General features: G+C 38.9%; 1 protein-coding gene across 2 annotated transcripts in view; it reads left to right on the top strand.

Moving 5' to 3' along the window:
* The window catches only part of STX17 (syntaxin 17), a 45,948-nt gene extending 26,518 nt beyond the window's left edge, over positions 1 to 19,430 (top strand). For both annotated transcript variants that reach the window (XM_079789972.1, XM_079789973.1), the window contains exons 5-8: positions 2,525 to 2,640; positions 2,722 to 2,772; positions 10,807 to 10,893; positions 11,613 to 19,430. In XM_079789972.1, coding sequence (XP_079646098.1) covers positions 2,525 to 2,640; positions 2,722 to 2,772; positions 10,807 to 10,893; positions 11,613 to 11,852 — 494 coding nt within the window. In that variant the 3' untranslated portion in view covers positions 11,853 to 19,430. The remainder of the gene's footprint in view (positions 1 to 2,524; positions 2,641 to 2,721; positions 2,773 to 10,806; positions 10,894 to 11,612) is intronic.
* Positions 19,431 to 20,636: the final 1,206 nt, after the last annotated feature.

The following is a 20,636-nucleotide window of genomic DNA, read 5'->3' as shown; positions in this document are numbered from 1 at the left end:
AGGGCATGTACCTTGGTTGCAGGCTCAATCCCAGGGCACATGTGGGAGGCAACCAATCGATGTGTGTGTCTCACATTGCTGTTTCTGCCATTCCTAAACTATTTAAACAGGTGTGTGTGTGTTTCTCGAGAGGTAAAGCTTTCCTGAATTATGAAAGTAAATTAGTAATGCAGTTGTATAAAATACCATTGTTATAGGCTAGAATGGAAAAAGAAATTGAGAGAGAAGTTGGACTTAGTGTTATAATAATATACTTTTAGGATTAGATCAGGTGTCATATGTTACTATCATCTCCCTGCTTAAAACCCTTCAGTAGCTCTCCACTGTCTACCAGATAGTCCAAAGTCTTTAACTGGATTACAAGGCCCCTTAAAACCATCTATAATGTCTTATTCTTGTAACTTTATGGCTTTTACTTTATGCTTTGGCAAGACCAAATTGCTGATTTTATGTTAAACTATATTCTTTCTTCTTTGAGGCCTTTTTCATGCTGTATCTCTACCTACATTTATATTATCTTCTTTGCCTAGTAAGATCATTTTTTTTTTTAGGAAGCTGTCCCATACACTGTACACCACACTAGCTGGGTCACATGCCACCCCAGCCTGGAACACCCACACAGCACTATGTGTATCTATATCTACTTACTTAGATATTTGTGAACTCTCTTACTGTTTTTAGGATTGTTTCTTTTTATGTCTAACTTTTCTAGAATATACTTTCCTTGAGAGCAACTACTTTGTATTACTTTTTCATCCCTAGTACCCAACACAATACATGAGTGCTCAGAAAATATTAAAGTGGTAGGTATTTTTTTTTAGCTTGAAGTTTGGGGGACAAAAGGAAAGAAGACCTTCAGATCTCTTCTTTACATTTCCACTGCCACAATCCCAGATCAGATCATCATCATTTTGCATCAGACATATTGAAAATCCTTCCAACTTGTGTTTCACTCTCTAATTTTTTTTTACCTTTCAACTCCATCCTTAATCTATTATTTACATCACAGCTATGGTTCCCTTTCTAAATCTGAAATCTGATATGGCACCTTGCAGCTTACCAATAGTCTCATATTCCTTTTAATAGTTTTATATTGATCTTATGAGAAAGACAAAACTCTTGAACATAGTTTACAATGCCACAAGTAATGTCACCCTCGATTTCCAACCTCAACCTTTGCTTTTCTTTTGTCATAGAGTATGCTTCAGCTATACTGAACTCCTTTCAGTCCCCAATCCTATGCACATATTATTCTCCTTGACCTGAATACTCTATGTCTGCCTTCACTCTTATCCCAGTTCAATTATATAATTTCTGTTCATCCTCAGGCTTTAGCTCCAGAACCTTCTTGGACCACTCTCTTCTCCACAGATCTAGTTAACTAACTCTGTGCTCATATAGCATTCCATACTTACCCATATCACAGTTCTTATGAGACTATACTGAGTTTGCCTGTTAACATGTGTATATATCACACATATGTTAAGCTCCATTAATAATAGTAGCAGCAGCAATGGCAGTAGTAGTAACTGCTAACCACTTATACTTGATATGTAAGCCAGGCACAATGCAAAGTATCATCTTATTTTATAAACGAGGAAAATAAGTTTAAAAGATGAAATACCTTCCCAAGTCAAAGAGCTAGTAAATAGCCAAACCAGGATTCTTACCCAGGTCTTTCTGATGAGGCCCATACCCTTAACTACCATACTATATTGACTCCTTGGAACTATTTTATGGTTTACCATTGTGTACCCAGCATCTTATCACACTAATTGGTATATAGTAGGCATTGTATAAATATACGTTTAATGAATGAACAATTGGTAAAACCAATACAGGGAAATAAAGATTTGAAGGTGGAGTTTGGAATGTAAATTAATTCATCGTCATAACAGTGTTTAATGAGGAAAACCATAGCGTGTTGATGACTTCTTAAAACTCAGAAAAGAATTAGAAGCAATGGAGGTATGGGTCAGAAAAATGACTCTGAAGAGAAATAGGGTATTAATATATACAAAAATATACATGTAGTAATAGGTGTTAGTTTTTAGTTTTTATGACAAATTTGTTACCAAAAATGACTGATTTTCATTGCTAAAAACACATCACTTCTCTACTTTTAACAGCTTACGGATCTGATGTTTATTACTAAAATAGCCAGAGAAAAAGGTTAATAATTTAGCAATGAAAGTGTTAAACCTGGGTATCTTTTCATGGAACATTGTCCAAATAGAATAGTTTTCCTTTGGTGGTGCTTTCACATCTAGCCCTAGTTATTCAGAGTGGTAGATAGTAGTTGTAGCCTTTTTTTTTTTAAAGATGATTTTGTAGAATAAAGAAAAAAATATTTGTTAACCTGGGAACAATCTGCCTATAGATAAATCTTTTTATAGAATAATCAATTTCAGCCTGAATTTAATTAGTAAGCATTTTACATGACAATTGTTTTATGGAGTCGATTAATACTGTTGCCTTTTTAGCAAAGCAGATAAACTCTAAACATGAGGCTATGTTCATCCAGGAGCATTTCACACTACTGAAGCTGAAGCTGATCCTCAGAGTATGACTCAGATATATGCATTGCCTGAAATTCCTCGAGATCAAAATGCTGCAGAATCATGGGAAACCTTAGAAGCGGTATGTTAATTTTTTTTTTTTCTTTTGGTAACTGTGAGGCATAAAAGTAAATAACCTCCTCTCTCTCTTTTTCCTTTTAAGGACCTAATTGAACTTAGCCACCTGGTCACAGAATTCTCTCTCCTAGTGAATGTAAGTATATGACAGTTTTTGGCTCAGAGATGTTAGATTAATAGCTAAAAGGCTTTTATCAGTCATTAGACTTTTGACTAGAATTTTAATAGAAGTTATAATTTTTAAGACTGCTATTAGGTCATGGATAGAAGTCTAATTGTTGTCAAATTCCAGATAAGTTCAATAAACATTTATTAAGCACTTTTATGGAGCCATAAAAGGTACTGTATTAGATCCTTGGCAATGGGGGTCTGATAAGGTTGGCTATAGAAATAAATGAAGCCTGTTCTCTGCCTTTAAGGATTTACAGTGGGTAGAGATATGCTTGGATCTCCAAACTTGAAATTTCAAGCATGATTGTTAAATGCAAAAGTAAGGTATGACAACAAGTAATATAAGCTCCAAGAAGCAACATTTGAGAGAGGAAGGGGTTGTGAGGTGGGAGCATTAAGGATAGCTTCACAAGATAGGTAGCCTTTGCTTGAGCCTTGAAAATTGAGTAAAGTGTCCACAGGTGGAGTGAGAGGTACATTTGAAAATAGCTGAACAAAGACATGGAGTACAGTATAATTTAGGAGTGACAAGTATTGCAGTATAATCTAAGCATAAGGTACCATGGGCAAGCAAAGCAAGGATGGTTAGGGTGAGATTCAGATGGCATTGAAGGCCATACCAAATAATTTGAACTTGACTATGTAGGAGCCAATATAGATTTTTGAACAGGTAGAGTGCTGTGATCCATCCCGTCTGTGCTTCAGAAAGATCACAGTGTGAGGAATGGCCTTGGAGAGGGGAAGATTATAGGCAGGATGACTGGTTAGGAATCAATTGCAAGAGTTTCACCAAGAGCAATGGCAAAGCAAGTATAGTAGGCCCCCCCCACCCCCCTTATCTGTTGTTTAGCTTTCTGCAGTTTTGCTTTCTATGGTTTTAGTTACTGTGGTCTACTGTGATCTGAAAAGGTTAACTGGAAAATTCCAGAAATAATAAGTTTTAAATTGTACATCGTTCTGCGTAGCATGATGAAATCTGGCACTGTACTACTCTGTCTTAGCTCAAGACATAAATCATCCCTTTGTCCATAGTATCCTTGTTGTATAGGCTCCCTGCCCTTAGTCCCTTAACAGCCATCTTGGCTTATCAGCTAGAATGTCGTGGTATTACAATGCCTGTGTTCCAGTAACCCTTGTTTTACTTAATAATGACCCCAAAGTGCAAGAATAGTGATGCTGGCAATTTGTATATACCAGAGCAAAGCTGTAAAGTGTGTGTGTGTGTGTGTGTGTGTGTATAGGAAAAACAGTATATATAGGGTTCAATACAATCTGTAGTTTCAGGCATCTACTGTGGGTCTTGCAACATATTTCCCATGGATAAGGGACAACTGGAGTAGAAATTAGAGGAAGATAGAAAAGTCAAAGATAAGAAACATTAAGGCTTTATTCTGCCTAATCAGGTAGCCAGTGAAACTGTTAACATAGATTAGAGAACATAAAGTAAATTTAGTGGAAAAAATAGAATAGATTTGGTTACTATTTTTCTAAATTCTTTTTTTCTTCCCAGGAATTGTGTGTGGGAAGGCTGGATGTATGAGTTATGTGTGTGTATGTATGGAAATACCTGCAGGAGCAACCCTGTTTCTGCTTATGCTTCTGGCTAGGTTTAGTTCTTTGTTCTTGATCAAACTATGACTTGGGGTTGTACATTTTTGAGTTATGATTTCCTTGACACCTGGCTTTAAATTATAAGAGGTTCCTAGATCAACCAATCTCAGAATTGGAATTGAAAAAGACTTAAAAGGTCAACTAATCTACTCTTGCCCCAACTTCTCAAATAGATGGTCTTTCGCCTCTTTTTGAACAATTACAATGCAGGGACACATCATACTTCAACCATCCCATTTGGAGGCTCTTAGAAGAAGTTCTTCCTCATGTAGAGTAAACTCTGCCCTTTAATAACTTCCCTCTGGTACTTTTGCTCCCTGGAGCCATATGCTGAACAAGTTTTATCTCTTTTCCATATAAAGGTTTTTCAACCTTTTTGAGACCACCTTCTCTTTCCTCACTCTATCCCACCTCACCATATATTCTTCTCGTAAAAACCCTTGATTCTCTAATGTATTCCTAGAATATGATTTCTAGGCTTATCAGTACTAGACCCTTACTCTGCTTGTTTTCTAGTGTGTGGATTTTTTTCTTGAAATATAACGTTTAAATTGAATATTGTTTTAAAAAAATTTTTTTTGGTTAATCCTCACCCATGGGTATTTTTTCCATTGATTTTTAGAGAGAATGGAAGGGAGGGATAGAGACAGAGACAAACACCAATGTGAGAGAGACACATCGATTGGTTGCCTTCGGCAGGCACCCCAACAGGGGCTGAGGGTAGAGCCCGCAACTGAGATATGTGCTCTTGAATTGAAACTACAACCCTTCAGTTTGCGGGCAGATGATATAACCACTGAACAACCAGCTACAGCAAATATAGCAAATTCTTTAAAGCATTTTCCTTTTTTTGATGCCTCTAAGTGCAGAAGAAGCAAAATGAAGTTTCTGGATTAGGTATCTGTACAAACTATTAATATATTTATATATAAAAAAGAATGATACAAGAATCCCAAAATATTTGTTGTTTTTAGAATCAAGATTTATTTAATTGTAATGCATAATCTCTGATCTAATGTATTTTGTAAGATCTGTATGTCTAGTTATACAGATCAAAAGTCATTGGTATGTACACATGAAATGTGTGAGGTCTAATGTACGTAGATTATACTTAAAGTTTATTTAAAAAACAAACTAAACATGTTAAAAAGTTCTCATTCAAGACAAACACATTTCCCTTCTAATGAGATCAACACATGAAAGGAAAAAGAAGGGTTTTGGGCTATTTAACTATTATATATACTAGTACTATTAGGTTATTAAGCAGTTCCTAATCCTTAATCTAAGGAAGGTTCGTGCAGGGAGAGTTAGACTATAGCCATAGCTCTATACAAATGTCCTATTTATAATAATCTGTCTAAGGACAGATTGTTATTAGGCAATAGCTCAAAGGAGAAACCCTGATTACTATTCCAAGGGTGACTGAGTTCTCATGACCACATGGTCAAGAACTCACAGAAGCTCCATTTAGTCAACAAATGACTTGGGAACATAATCAGAGTGACCACATCCTCTCATTATCATCACATGGACATGATAGTATCTAAGCAAGTTAACCATTTATTTATGGAGCACTTTCTGTGTGCATTGTACTGAGCTAAGAATAGAGAATAGTATAAAAAAGAACCTATAGGATAGTCATGACAATTACTCAACATTGTGAATGTACTTAATTCCACTGAATTGTATACTTAAAAATGGTTGAATTGTGCCCAGCATTTTAAAAATGCTGGTCCAATTGCTTGATAGTAGGCCACCCTAGCTATAGGTCCAGTTTTGTCTCTACATTTTGCCTTATTCACTATGGATTTTTAAATCCAGTTTTATTCTGGATGCATAAAAGCTGGGTTGTAATGGATTAGATCAGATTCCTCCATTTATTACCTATGTGACCATCAGGATGTTATTTGACAATAATGAGCTTTGTAAATTGATGGGAGGAGTAAATGAAATAATGCCTATTACTTCTGACTCCCTTCCCTTCTACTACCCCAACTGCATTCCTGCCTTTGTTCCTCCCTTAGTTGATTCCCTTAAGCTCCTTGCTTACAATTCTACTTTTGCTACCAACATTATCTTTATACTAGAGGCCTGGTGCATGAAATTTTTGCATGGGGGGGGGGGTATCCCTCAGCCCAGCCTGCACCCTCTCCAATCTGGGACCCCTCGAGGGATGTCCGACTGCCTATAGTCTAAACGGGCAGTCGGACATCCCTCTCACAATCCAGGACTGCTGGCTCCCAACTGCTCACCTGCCTGCCTGCCTTCCTGATTGCCCCTAACCACTTCTGCCTGCTAGCCTGATCACCCCCTAACCACTCCCCTGCCAGCCTGATTGATGCCTAACTGCTCCCCTGCCAGCGTGTTTGCCCCTAACTGCCCTCCCCTGCAGGCCTGGGTCCCCCCTAACTGCCCTTCCCTGCAGGCCCGGTCGCCCCCAACTTCCCTCCTCTGCCGGCCTGGTCACCCCTAGTTGCCCTCCCCTGCAGGCTTGATTGCCCCCAACTGCCCTCCCTTGTAGGACTGGTCCCTCCCAACTGCCCTCCCCTGCTGGCCATCTTGTGGCGGGCATCTTGTGTCCACTTGGGGGCAGGATCTTTGACCACATAGGGGCAGCCATCTTATGTGTTGGAGTGACAGTCAATTTGCATATTACTCTTTTATTAGATAGGATAGAGGCCTGGAGCATGGGTGGGGACCAGCTGGTTTGCCCTGAAGGGTGTCCCGGATCAGGGTGGGGGTTCCCTTGGGGCATAGGGTGGCCTGGGCGAGGGGCCTGTGGTGGTTTGCAGGCCGGCCACGCCTCCCAGCGACCCAAGTGGAGGCCCTGGTATCTGGAATTTTTTTATCTTCTATAATTGAAACTTTGTAGCCTTGAGTGGAGGCCTGGGCCCCCCAGGGTATGTGGAAAGCTTGGCTTCCTCCATTGCCGGGGGCAACTCAAGCCTCCTGCTCTCTCCAGCTCTGTGGCTGCCACCATTTTTGTTGGGATTTATTTACCTTCTATAATTGAAACTTTGTAGCCTTGAGTGGAGGCCTGGGTCTGCCAGGGTGTGCAGAAAGCTTGGCTTCCTCCATTGCCGGGGAAACCCAAGTCTCCTGCTGGCTCCATGCCCGCAGCCAACTTGGTTGGGGTTAATTTGCATACTCGCTCCTGATTGCCTGGTGGGCGTGGCTTGTGGGTATAGCAGAGTGATGGTTAATTTGCATATTAATCTTTTATTAGATAGGATGTTTTAGTACTATAGCTCCTACAGCCCTTTTCCTGTTGCTAAATCCCCTGATGTCAACATCCTACTTACCTACTTCATTTATTAACTACTCTAGGTGAATATAATCCTGTATTCTCCCTGTATATCATAGCATTTATATGTTTGTTTTGGGGCTTTTCTGTGTATGTGATTGTATATGATTTAGGATAGAGATTACATATATTTGGAGCTCAGAACTAGGATAGATCAATGTTATCTGGATTGGTCAAGATCTAAGAGTAGAGCTGGCCTTGAAAGCTGGCTGAAATTTGGAGTCAGTAATAAAGAAAAAATTCTGGAGTTTTGGTATTAACTTCTTAAACCATAGCTTTTCAAGCACAATCATAAAATTGCACAACTAAAAAAAAAATTGCACAACTATTAGCAAGACTATTCAAGAGAGGGCATTTTTATTGATATAAATGGATTTGGGAGTAGATATGTTGAACGTATTACTATTACTTGATATAGAGGATGTGTGCCTATAACTATCAACATCAACATTCAAAAGAAAAGCAATTCACTCTGGCCTGTGTGGCTCAGTTGGTTGGACATTGTACATGCACTGAAAGGTTGCTGGTTCAATTCCTGGTCAGGGCACATGCCGGGTTGCAGGTTAAATCCCTGGTAGGGGGTGTGCAGGAGGCAGCCAGTGGATGTTTCCTCCCACATAGATGTTTCTCTCTCTCCCTCTCCTTCCTCTCTTTCTAAAAATCACTAAAAATTATTTTTAAAAAGAGAGAAAAACAATTCTTAATTAGTATTGAAATTTGACTTCAAATGTGCAAATTGCATTCTTCTTGACAAATAAATCACATTTTCTTCACTGCTAATTATGACTCCGTTATTTTTCTAGGCAGATGTGGGACCTAATTCAATGTTTCTTAAAATGAAATCCATAGACATATTCTTAGTCTTTTGAATTTTTTTTTAAAGGAAAAAGTCCATGCATTACTCTAGAAACACTACAGTGATTCTCATAAGTGATTTAATTTATTGTTAAAGGGATGCTGAGAACATACACAAGCCACCAAAGTATATAATGTCAGGAAGAGAGTTTGAAGGTTGTCAAATGTGGGCACTACAGGCAGTTTAGTAGATATAGGAGGTTAGTAGATATAGGTGAGGAGGCTCCTGAGCCACTGTTGTTGTTAAGAGCTTGGGTTTCTGTGCTGAGATAAAGTTGTGTATGTGTGATTTTGCCCAACATACAGACCCAAGGACACAGTGGACAGGTGGTGATCAGATTTGGCTCTGAGTCTGGCTGGTCATGCTGTGGACAGTGACTAACACTTTGACACCAGTTGCCTAAATCTAATTTTCTGTCATTTTGAGTCCTTCTTACTCAAGAAGCAGAGTTTGAAGATATGGGCAAAGTTTGGGATTCAAACCAAGCAAAATAGAGGAAGAAGAAGGCAGATCTACACAACTGAGGGATGACTACTGATCCCAGGATAGGGGGTGGTCTGCTCTCTGCCTCATTTCCATGCCCATATTTAAGCAAGCTTCCTTATGTCAGTGAATAAGTACTTAGAGGTGTGGGCTACTCCCCAGTGTGAGATAGGCCTCATTTAGTACTGGTGATTGCAGTGATAGTGAACATTGCAGTTCAAATAATCAGTAATCTCAGGCTTTCTTTTGTCTTGTGATCCTTTCTCCAATTATCCCAAAGTATTTTTGTGGAAAGAAAATTTTAAATAAAATTATTTTAGAATTTTACTTTATTAAAAAATAAGTAATAGAGCTTCAATATCCAACCTTTTAGGAAGGAGCATTAAAAGATATTTCCCTAAGGTCTTGAGATAACACTTGAGGTATTAGAAATGATAGTAATTCTGCTAGGTTCTGCCATCTTTTTAAAAAAATATATATATTTTTTAATTCATTTCAGAGAGAGGAAGAGAGATGGAGAGAGAGAATAACATCAATGATGAGAATCATCAATTGGCTGCCTCTTGCATGCCCCCTACTGGGGATTGAGCCCCCAACCTAGGCATGTGTCCTGACTGGGAACAAAGCATGACCTACTCGTTCATGGGTCGATGTTCAACCATTTAGCCACAGTGGTTGGCTCAGGCAGGCTCTACCATCTTGATGGAATTCTTTTGGGTCTGAGAAAAAGGGGACGTGCTGACTATTTTCAACTCATCAGGATATGGAGGTTGATGATAGAACTTTACATCTGTGATTTATCTTCTAGCATAGACTTTCAAGCAAGAATGGAAAGTGTGGGGTTGTCCTAAAGAGAAACAAGGGTAGGGTGTCAGAACTGGCATTTATGCTTCTGTGGGTTGTTGGGGGAGGGGAGCTAACATTAAAGAAGTTTTATTGTCTGAGCAGAGGTTCGGTAACCACTTGTCAGAAATGTTGTAATAGGGTTTTACACATCTGAGGGAAAAATCCCACTCAATGACCTAAGCATTCCTTCTACCCAGAGATTCCGTGAGTCACAATTTCTGTTGTGTCAGTGCAGGTGTTGTCGTTTTATGTAGAATGATTTATTAATATAGTTGATCAGAAACATTTTAGCTTGTCATGATTTTAAAATGTATTAAATTGTACAGGTGTAAAACACAGGACAGTAAATTCATTCTCTGCTCCTTATTGTTTATCAGATTAGTAGAAAGATTTCATGGCAGATCAAACCATACTGTATTCTTATTTCTAAAACGTAATAATTTGTATTTATTGGGTCAAGGGAGTTTTACTCCTAAGTCAAATTTGCCTGTTTTTAAACTGAATCTTCAAAGAGATAAGCTAGGGAGGTTTTTTTGTTTGATTTTGTTTTTGTTTTTTTCCTGTCAAACTCACATGACATGTAAATGCTTATTTGAATTTTTCTCCTGGAAAATAGATTCATTTGGAGAATGTTTGTATGCTTGAATGATTTTAGTGTGAGATGCTTTTTCCTATAAAGGTGCCAGCCTTTCATTACCTAATAAGTAAGTCACCCTCTTTTTTTTTCACACAAGTGAATTTGTACTTTGGACATAGTTTATCAGATGCTATTAATGAACCACTATTAAGACTGCAAGGATGCAGTACACAGGGCCCTGATTACAGGAATTAAAATAGTGTGTATTGGCTCTCTGCTGCTCCCCAGCAGGAATGCTCACTCATAATTCCTTTGCATCTAGTCTCAGCAGGAGAAGATTGACAGCATTGAGGACCATGTCAACAGTGCTGCTGTGAATGTTGAAGAGGGAACCAGAAACTTGGGGAAGGTAAGATTCTGCTCCTGCTGACAAATCAATGTTACTCTGGCTCCCAGGAATTTGTAGTATTAACCCAATTGATCTACTCTCTTTAATCTTGAGGGAACCAGCAATTAAGGAAATAAGGAAGAAATGACACATAGGTAGTGCAAGAAATCAATGGCTATAGTAATATTCTACTCTTTCATTCTGTTGGAAGAGAAATTTTTTTCAAAGAGAGAATAAACCGTGGCCCCACTATAAGGCATTTGGTGTTAGAAGGAAATATTTAGAGGTTCAGGGGCATAGAAAGGCTTGCCAGAATCCAGTAGGGACAAAAATCTAAGGGTGCGACAGCATGTGGAGTGGGCCCATCTCTTTCCATAGAATTTTGCTTTTATCCCTAGGGCATGGAATAATATCTGTGCAACAAAAAAACTTTGGGGTATCTGTGGCTGCTGAAACTGTTTAAATAAGCCAGTGAGGTAGTTAGTGGTTTGATTGTTTTGTAAGTAAATTCAGTTTGTAGCAGTCCACTCTGTGTAGCCCGTTTCTCTAAATTCTGAGGTCTGGAGCAATTGTAGTACCTGTGGAATAGTTTTTCTGCCCCCTCCCTCTAATACAATCTCTAAGGTTAATTATGTACCAAGAGTTAAAGAGGCATTGGCAGGAGTAATGAGAGGAAAATGCACATCACCACAGGCAGATATTCTCAACTCAATTTCTAAATTGAATTTTTTTTTTTACAGGCTGCAAAATACAAGCTGGCAATTCTGCCTGTGGCAGGTGCACTCCTCGGAGGAGCGGTGGGGGGTCCGATTGGCCTCCTTGCAGGCTTCAAAGTGGCAGGAATTGCAGCTGCACTTGGTGGTGGGGTGTTGGGCTTCACAGGTGGAAAATTGATACAAAGAAGGAAACAGAAAATGACGGAGAAGCTCATTTCCAGCTGTCCAGATCTTCCCAGCCAAACTGACAAAAAATGCAGTTAAAAACCAAACTTCAGTATTATTGGCTCCAACGTGTTTATACGAATGGACCTTTGTTGCTGTCGGACACTCAGCTTTTGGAACATGATTATATCAAGACTAGAGGCCCGGTGCACAAAATTTGTGCACTGGGAGGAGGGGGGTCCCTCAGTCCGGCCTGTGCCCTCTCCCAGTCCAGGAGCCCTTGGGGGATGTTCAACTGACGGCTTAGGCCTGCTCCCCGCCATCAGTCAGACATCCTTAGTGCTACCACAGGTGCGGAAGAGGCTCCCGCCACCACCACTGCGCTCGCCAGCCGTGAGCCTGGCCAGGGCTTCTGGCTGAGCAGCGCTCCCCCTGTGGGAGCACACTGACCACCAGGGGGCAGCTCCTGTGTTGAGCGTGTGCCCTCTGGTGGTCAGTGTGCATCATAGCGACCGGTTGTTCCTCTGTTCGATCGATTTGCATATTAGCCTTTTATTATATAGGACAGTGGCTGTAGATGCTTAAGTGGGATTGGACTGTGATAAGTGGATATATTTTTTTGTTTGCTGGGATGTTAATGGAATTGAGGGGCCTGGGCTGAGGGTATATAATATTTGTCAGATAATTTGAAGACTGCCAGGGAGCAGATTTTCTTCCTGGAAGTGTGAAAACTGAACCCATAAGTTTGATAAGGACATGTGATGTGTGGACATGTTGGGTTATGAAAGAATAGTTCCTTTCCTAACCCTGATTTGGAGATCCTAAGACTAAGCATATTATAAATATGCTTTTTCTCTTCTAAATGTAGGAGATTATTTAGGTCTGTTAGTAAAGAAAAGAATGGGAGTTCAGGAGCCTTTCTTATCAAATAGGAAATCCAGATCTGGCAAAGGCTCAGGTGAAGTACATAGTGGAGTCATGGGATGAAATGATTGCAGTTTCCTATAGGTCCACTATATTTTCTGATGAAGGAAACTAATAGTGAAAGAAAGGCCCAACTTCTCTTTCAAACATCTTAATCTGTGACACTGGCTCTCTGAACTCTTCCCTCTGTCTCTCTTTAAATAAAGACAAAAATCTCAAGTGGTAGGAGACAGTGTTATTAATCCAGGTATAATGATATACCTGTAAACTATAAGCTGTTTGTCAGTTTGTCTCTTAGCAGAAGTAGTGCCCTCTGCCTTCCTTCCCTTGTACTTTTCAAAAGTTCTTAGACTTGTGGGGTGAATTCTACCCATGTATAATGAAGGCTTTTCTCATAATTTGCTTTTTTAAAATATATTTTTTATTGATTTCAGAGACGAAGGGAGAGGGAGAGATAGTAACATCAATGAAGAAAGAGAATCATTGATTAGCTGCCTCCTACATACCTCACACTGGGGATCGAGCCGTGACCTCCTGGTTCATAGGTTGACGCTCAAACACTGAGCCACACCAGCCAGTCCTAATCTGCTTTTTAAAAATTGTCTCCCATCTTTATTCATCCTTTCCTATAATCTCTAGGTGAGAGAAGGAGGGAGGCAGGAAGGAAGAGATCTCCAAATATTTCCAACATGGTTAGAATTTGAGCTAAAAAATAAGCAGGCAGGGAATATGCCAGATCATTTCCTGGGGCATCTTCCAATCTCAAGTGGCTGATGTACCTGTCACAGAGGGAGTTTCTAACCCTAGGTCTTTTCAGCCAGCCCTAGGTGAAGATAAGAACTAGCTTTCTACCTCATACCTCTTACTACCATCCTTTTCCCCAGGCTTTGCTCTCTCCTGTGCTTTCCTTCACTTTCACAGCTGCTCTTTCTTCCCAAGAGTGGCATTCTGCTTGCCTTTTCTCATATTCAAGTTGATGGACAAAGCCTGGTGCCAACACTCAGTCCTGATGGATTTGTGGTGCTAATTCTAACACTTGACATTGACAGCTAGCTTGGCCCAGCCCAACCCAGTGTCTATATCAAAGAGAAAAAAGGTTTTAAATTTAGAAAGAAAGAATTTAAGGTTACAGGCAGCCTCATCCTGTACCCCCAACTCATTTGAAATAGGAAAGAACCACCTTTTGCCTTACTCTTTTTTTCTGAAGACAGAGGAAAGGGTACCAACACCACAAAAGATCTGAGCTTTCTCTGCTCAGGAGCCAGTCATCAGCAGTGGAATGTTTTATCATTTCTCTCTTGCTGATCTTACTCTTAACAACTTTTATTGATTGCTACCTTTTATTTCTGTCTCTAAAGAGACTTTCTCCTTCATACTTTTTGACTCTTCTCACCAGTAAATTCCAAAGAGAGGAAGCACCATTTCTTATTGTCCTTAAATAACAATACAATATCAAGTACTATATTGCTGCCTGTTGACTTGTTACTTTAATATAATACTTTGAATAAGTGTCAGATTCTGATCCAGTATTTGATATTGATACCTGTAAGGCTGGGATAATTACTTTTGAGATCCACTTTTTAAAATTTTCTGATCTATGTCCCTTTAACACAAGTCGTTCAAACCAGAATGAGGATCAGAATTACTTGGGGTGCCTGTTTAAACTAAGATTCCTAACCTTCAGTTCCACATGTGATTCTAATAATGGTCAGTCTAGCCCCGTGGTCAGCAAACTGCGGCTCGCGAGCCACATGCGGCTCTTTGGCCCCTTGAGTGTGGCTCTTCCACAAAATACCACGGCCTGGGCGAGTCTATTTTGAAGAAGTGGCGTTAGAAGAAGTTTAAGTTTAAAAAATTTGGCTCTCAAAAGAAATTTCAATCGTTGTACTGTTGATATTTGGCTCTGTTGACTAATGAGTTTGCCGACCGCTGGTCTAGCCTGATCAGCTAAGATTACAAATTTCATATAGTTACATCAAGATTCAGCTGTATCATTGAATTCTATAATTTCTAGTATTCCCTTCAACAATGCTCAGTCTTTATCACTGCATATTATTCCCACTCCATGCTTTGAAGCCCACGATCTTAACACAACTAGAGAGTCATTATACTGTCAGGCTCGTTTTATAGCAGGACCTGAAGGAGAGAGGAGGTCCATAATTAAAGCTCACATTTTGGTCTGGGCTCTCATTTTTATTGAGCCAGTGTGAGACATCAGTGTATGTGCTCATAAAGGCCTTTGATTTTTACTTATCAGAATTGGAATATTACTCTAGAAGTCTTCATGAGTAGGCAACGTTATAGTCCTTTTAAGAAAGTTTTATTTAAACTTATTTAGAACTTGTATCTAATTTTCCCATAATAGATCCTAATAGCCAACTTTTTGTAGAAGTGTTTAATCAATTATCAATGATATACCTGTAAACTATAGTGTTTAGAAGTATAAATTAGTCAATATGACAAAGAAACTAATCTTAAAATGGAATTTAATGCCCAATAGTATCAGATCAAATTCATCTTCTCTGTGATTCATGTCTTATTTTTACGGCAACAAGTTAAAAGGTAAGGAACACTTTAAGCACTTTTATTAAGTTCTTCAAGTTTATAGAGGCATAGTGGGGAAAGGTAGCACTCCTAAAGACTTTTTTTGATAAAATAAACTAATAATTTCTTTGCAGAGCAGAGACTGAAATTTTTTGGTTGTGACCCACAATAAAAAATGCACTTATATCAAAATTCAGCATATATATAATGGAACTATTCTTACTTTTAATGTGCAGCTCACTCTGATGTTTTTTAATGTTTTAGTTTCTAAAATATGCTGGCTGCAACATACTCAAGTGATTTCATAATCTACCAATAGGTTGAGACCCTTAGTTTGAAACAAACACCACCATGATTACAGGGGAACTGATACTCATAGAATAGCATCTGCTTGCCAGGCACTTCACTAGGCATTGTACAGGTAGGGAAACTGAGTCTCAGGGAAGTTAAACAATTTGCAGAGAGTTATTCAACTACAAACGAATGAAGCTAGGATGTTAACTAGGTCTGTGAACTACAAAAACTCTTACTCTCATACTATGCTACTTCTTTTTTATAAAATTGAGGTGGGCCCTTCATTCTGCTTCACCCAAACACCCGTATATTCTGTAACACAGGATTATTTCAAAATTACACGTGCCATTCATTTGCACTTTTTAAAAAAACTTCTTTCCTCAAAGCAGTCTCCAAGTTTTTAACATTGGCCAATGCAGAAGTACATAGTCCTTAGACTATAAAATGTAGTGTTTCTAACCCACCCATACATTCTCCAAAATTTCTTATATTCGTGGGTTATAACTATCACTTAAGCAGTGATTTCTATATTTAATTTAAAAATTAATTTTTAAGCCAAATCTTGACTCCAGTGGTTATTGTGCTTTAAATGGTGCTCTTGGGAAGCCATGTACTCTGTGTGACACTAGTATTAGAACATTTTTGAAACTGCCTCCAAAGACATTTGGCAAGTCACATGAAAAAGTGATCTCAGTGTTTATTGGTCAAAGACTATACTCACTTGTCCTTATGATTCTCCTCTCTTCCTTCCTCAGTTTTGCTTTTCTTCTGCCGGCTTAGCTCTCCTAGCCACCTATGCTGGAGCTAGTAACCTAAGGATGCCCAGAAAGGGGGTATGCTGGCCAGAGTCGCTGGAGCAAGAACTTGCCTTTAGGTTATACTGAAGCTGAGTGCTGTTAAAGGGAGAATACTGCGAGTCCCTAAACCTTCCTCTGGGGCTTTTGCCTGCCTGTAGTGCCGTAAGTAGTTTGTCCAGAAGTAAGAACTGAATACTGGTATATCAATCACAAGAGGTTGAAGAAACGTGAAAAATAAATGGGTAATGTACAGCATTACCTATTACAGAAAACAAACCATGCCATACTTTTAAAAATTGACAGGTCTCCCCTTTGTCCTTCCTTGTGCTCTATGGAACCTGTGAGAGGAAGGATGAAGAAAAGCCTGGGAAAAGGTTCTCTGTGGAAAGGCACATTTCCTTCTCTCATAATCAAGTACAATGTGGCTGTGGCTCTCAGGCCCTTATGAATGTCAGACAATGTTCTTAAGTCGTTAGCGGCCAAATAAAAGGTAGGGATGCTTCCCTGCTAGCCTAAGTTAATTTAAATAGTTCAGGTTCTGTTTGGGCTTTTACTCACACTTTATTTTATTTCTAACATGTGATTCTCACTATTTATATTAATTAATTTGACACTATTTTACAGAGAGACTTCTTGGGTATTATAAACAATCAATGGTAAAAGATCCATATATTATTATCCACATCATTGCCCTCAAATTATTTGCTGTGAGAGACAAGAAATACATCTGTGCATATTAATAAGAGAAATAGATTGAAAGAAGAGTGTAAAAGGTGTCAAAGGCAAATGATTTGCCCAAGATCAAAGCTAGTTAGCACAAAGGTAGAATTATAACCATGGTCTAAGAAACAAAATATTTAAGTAATTTAACTGAAGTTTTATTATGCCATATCAAGTTGCCTTTTGAGGCCTGTGGTCTTTCAAACCAGTTTTTATGTTCCAAACCAGGCAGTAGCTATAGTAGAAAGAGAATTGGATGGGGAATCGAGATCAGAGTTCCAGTTTTGGCTTTGTCTCCTGTAGTAAGCGTTTTCTTAGGCTGCCTTTTCCCATTCTTGCCAGGGATTCCCCAACTCTAAATTTTAGGGGTTACCAGCTTGACTCCCCCATTCTTTATATCTTGCCTCTCACTGGGTCCTGTCAATCTACTTTGAAAGTTAATTGCATAAACTTCTCAACATATTCGTGGCCATCACTCTAGTAAAAGACTATTATCTCACATCCCCCACCTCATCTTCCCCCACTTTAAGCCATTCCTCACATCACTGCCACAAGAATGAGAACAAGGTCCGGCTTTCATTTTTCAACTGAAATATTTTCAGTTGCTTCCATTGAATACCTGAGAAAGTGTAAATTCCTTAGGTTGGCCTTCATAGCCTTCCATATTCTGGCCCCAGCTTTATCGCTTCAGACTCACTACTCATCATCTGATGCCATTGACAGCCAGACATTCCACAAGGATGGTTTTAAGGTTTCTCTGTGGTAAAGGTACAAACTGGTAACGTGCTGTTTACATTTTTCCAGGCTAAAATAACTTCTGTGAATGACATTTTACAAAAAAAAAAAAAAGAAAGAAAGCAGCTGAGATTTGTTTAAACTCTTAGAACAAGCCAAAAAGTTGTTTCTTAAGAAAAATATTTTTCCCCAAAAAAAGAGAAATTACATTCAATTTCTTAACTTCCAAAACAATGTCAGTCTTGTCATCTGTGCATCTGATAGCCAAAGCATGCGTGTGGACTTTTCTTCAGCAGCATAGATGCCCCAGCCTTGAATGGCCCATTGTCCAGCTCCTGTGAGAAACTAGACTAAGAAATATTTGACAAAAACAGTCAAGAGTACATGTTATTCATACATTTCTCAAGTATTTGAGATATTATGTACTAAGGCTAATCACTAAAAAGATGTTTATCTGGGTTCCATTAATTAAGCCCCCTAAAGATATTTTATTGTTAAACCCTTGGTGTTGGCAAGGGTCAACACAACTAAAGGCCCAATGGTGAGAATTTCTACAAATTCTGTAAAGCTTACTGAATTTGTTTATTTTGTTGTTGAGTGGTGCTTGTAAGGAAACATACAATAAATTCACTCATTTAACTAACATTTAACTGAATGCCTTTTGTGTATTGAATGCCAGGGCCACACATAGAAAAATATTAAACCTATAGAATCTACTCTTGTAAACCATTCGGACTAATAACTTCAGATGCCTAAAAGCAAGTAAATCACAATAAAACGTGCTAAGTGCCCTAAAAGAGGAATGAGCAAAGTTACAAGGGGCACATGGAATAGAGTGACTAGCTCTGCCCGGAACATAGAGGAAGGCTTTGAGACACGTGGCATTTGAGCAGGACCCTAGAGAAGATGCCTGACTGTAGACCAGTGTAGGCTTCCAAGTGGCAGAGGAATTGCACATACAAAGGGTTCAAGACATGAAGGAGCATAGTGTGCTTAGAGAAAGCCAGGGACTTAAATGTTGTGAGTGATGAAGCTGGGCAGGGTAGTTTTTTGGTTTTTTTTTTTAATTCTTTAGTTAAAGAAATTTATGTATTGCTTTGTATCAGATAAAACTATTATAACCCTCTTGAGTTCTTCATTTTGCTTTCATTACCATGGAAGTTAGGTATATTTGGCATATTTGCTTTCCTTTCCCACATGTAAGAAATGATTTGTACTTTCTTGTCTCTCTGCTGTGAGATCCCCTGCTTAATATTTCATGCCTGCTTTCTTCCTGTCCTGCTATTTACTCCATAAATATTAATTGAAAACCCACCGAGAAAATAGTCACGCGTTTCCTCAGTGTCCAAGACCTTTATGGTCCAGTTTTTCATCTCTGCATGAGTATCTGTTGACCACTGCAACTCAGGGGCTCCCATCTTCACTTGTGGCGCATTCTGCAATGTTTTACAACTGCCTGGGTATACAGTTCTTTCATTTGCGGTGGTGTGGTCTCCCAAGCTAGATTGTGGCAGGGACCAGATCATCTGCTTCTTGGAGTATTTCATGGTACGAATACAGAGATGAGAAGAGGAAAAGAAACTACACTCCCGTTAGTGACTCCCAGATGCAGTCACGGTATGTGTGTTCTGCCGTGTCTCAGGCATATGTATTGAAATGAGAAAACACTTTCTACGATGAATCAAGCCTTTGCTCAGTACTTACTTTTGTATGTTAACATAGGAGTGAATGATGCAGCAGAAGAAATCGGGAAAACGTCTCTAGGACTTGGAAGTCATGAATTGAAACTTTCAGAATTTGGAGGTAAAGATATTTCTCTTTTTCCAATTATAAATCATGACTTGGAAGAGAGAGGATCCAGGGACTGAATCATTGGAGAAATAAATGGTATGGAAAAACCGAGTTTACCTCCTGTTTTAGCATAAGATTGGTGTGGTCAGAATAATAGGGATCCAAGAAGGATTGATAATCTGATTATAGTATACTGTAGAAACAGTAGCAGCAGGAATTTAATTGCTCTAATAGACAAGCAGAGTTTGGACTTAGGCAAAGGCAGAGCTGAAGTGGTAGGCATTTGACAGGGTTTGAACCAAGGTCTCTAATACTCAGGCTCATGTACTTATTCCACTAAACAGCCTCTCAGTACCTGATAGGAATGAAAAGGAATAAAGTGTTTGGCACTTACTAATTCTTCATGGACGTTAGTTCCCTTTCTTTCCTCTCTAGGTTTTATTGTTCTTTATTGTTCATAACAGATTGCTGCCTCATATCTGGGTTAAGGTGGAGGTCAACAACTCAGGACATTCTTAGTCTTCCCTTCTTGCACTCTCACCCCCCACCCCCATTGATACCTTGCCTATCTTACAGGGTGGTTGTGAAGATTAAAAGAATTAATAACATGTTAAGTGCCTAGAATGGAGCCTTGCTTGTAGTACTGTATAAATGTTAGTTGCTACTGTTATTATTTTATCATGTACCTACAAGAAGAGTGTTAGGGAGATACCTAAAATGAGTGGAGACTTGATAAAAATATCAAGAATGCTTAAAATGACTTAAAAAAGGCTCAGTTAATAAGGTGGTATAATGATGACAGATGCCCGGTAAAAAATAATATTTTTAATCTATTAAGAATAATATTCAAACATGAAAATGTATAAGATCTGGTTAGGAGTAGGATGATCATACATCCCAGTTTGTCTGGAAAAGTTTTTATTTATATCTGTTGTGCTGGTGATATTATTACTAATGTTCCCTATCCCTCTTTATTTTTATTTATTTAAGAGAGGGAAAGAGAGAGAAAGATGGTTGATTTCTGTGTGTGCCTTGACCTGGGATCAAACCCACAACCTTGGCTTATCAGGATGATGCT

The sequence above is a fragment of the Cnephaeus nilssonii genome, assembly GCF_951640355.1.
Source record: "Cnephaeus nilssonii genome assembly, chromosome: 14".
In the NCBI taxonomy this organism is placed as follows: domain Eukaryota; kingdom Metazoa; phylum Chordata; class Mammalia; order Chiroptera; family Vespertilionidae; genus Cnephaeus; species Cnephaeus nilssonii.
This window is presented reverse-complemented; position numbering and strand designations above follow the sequence as displayed.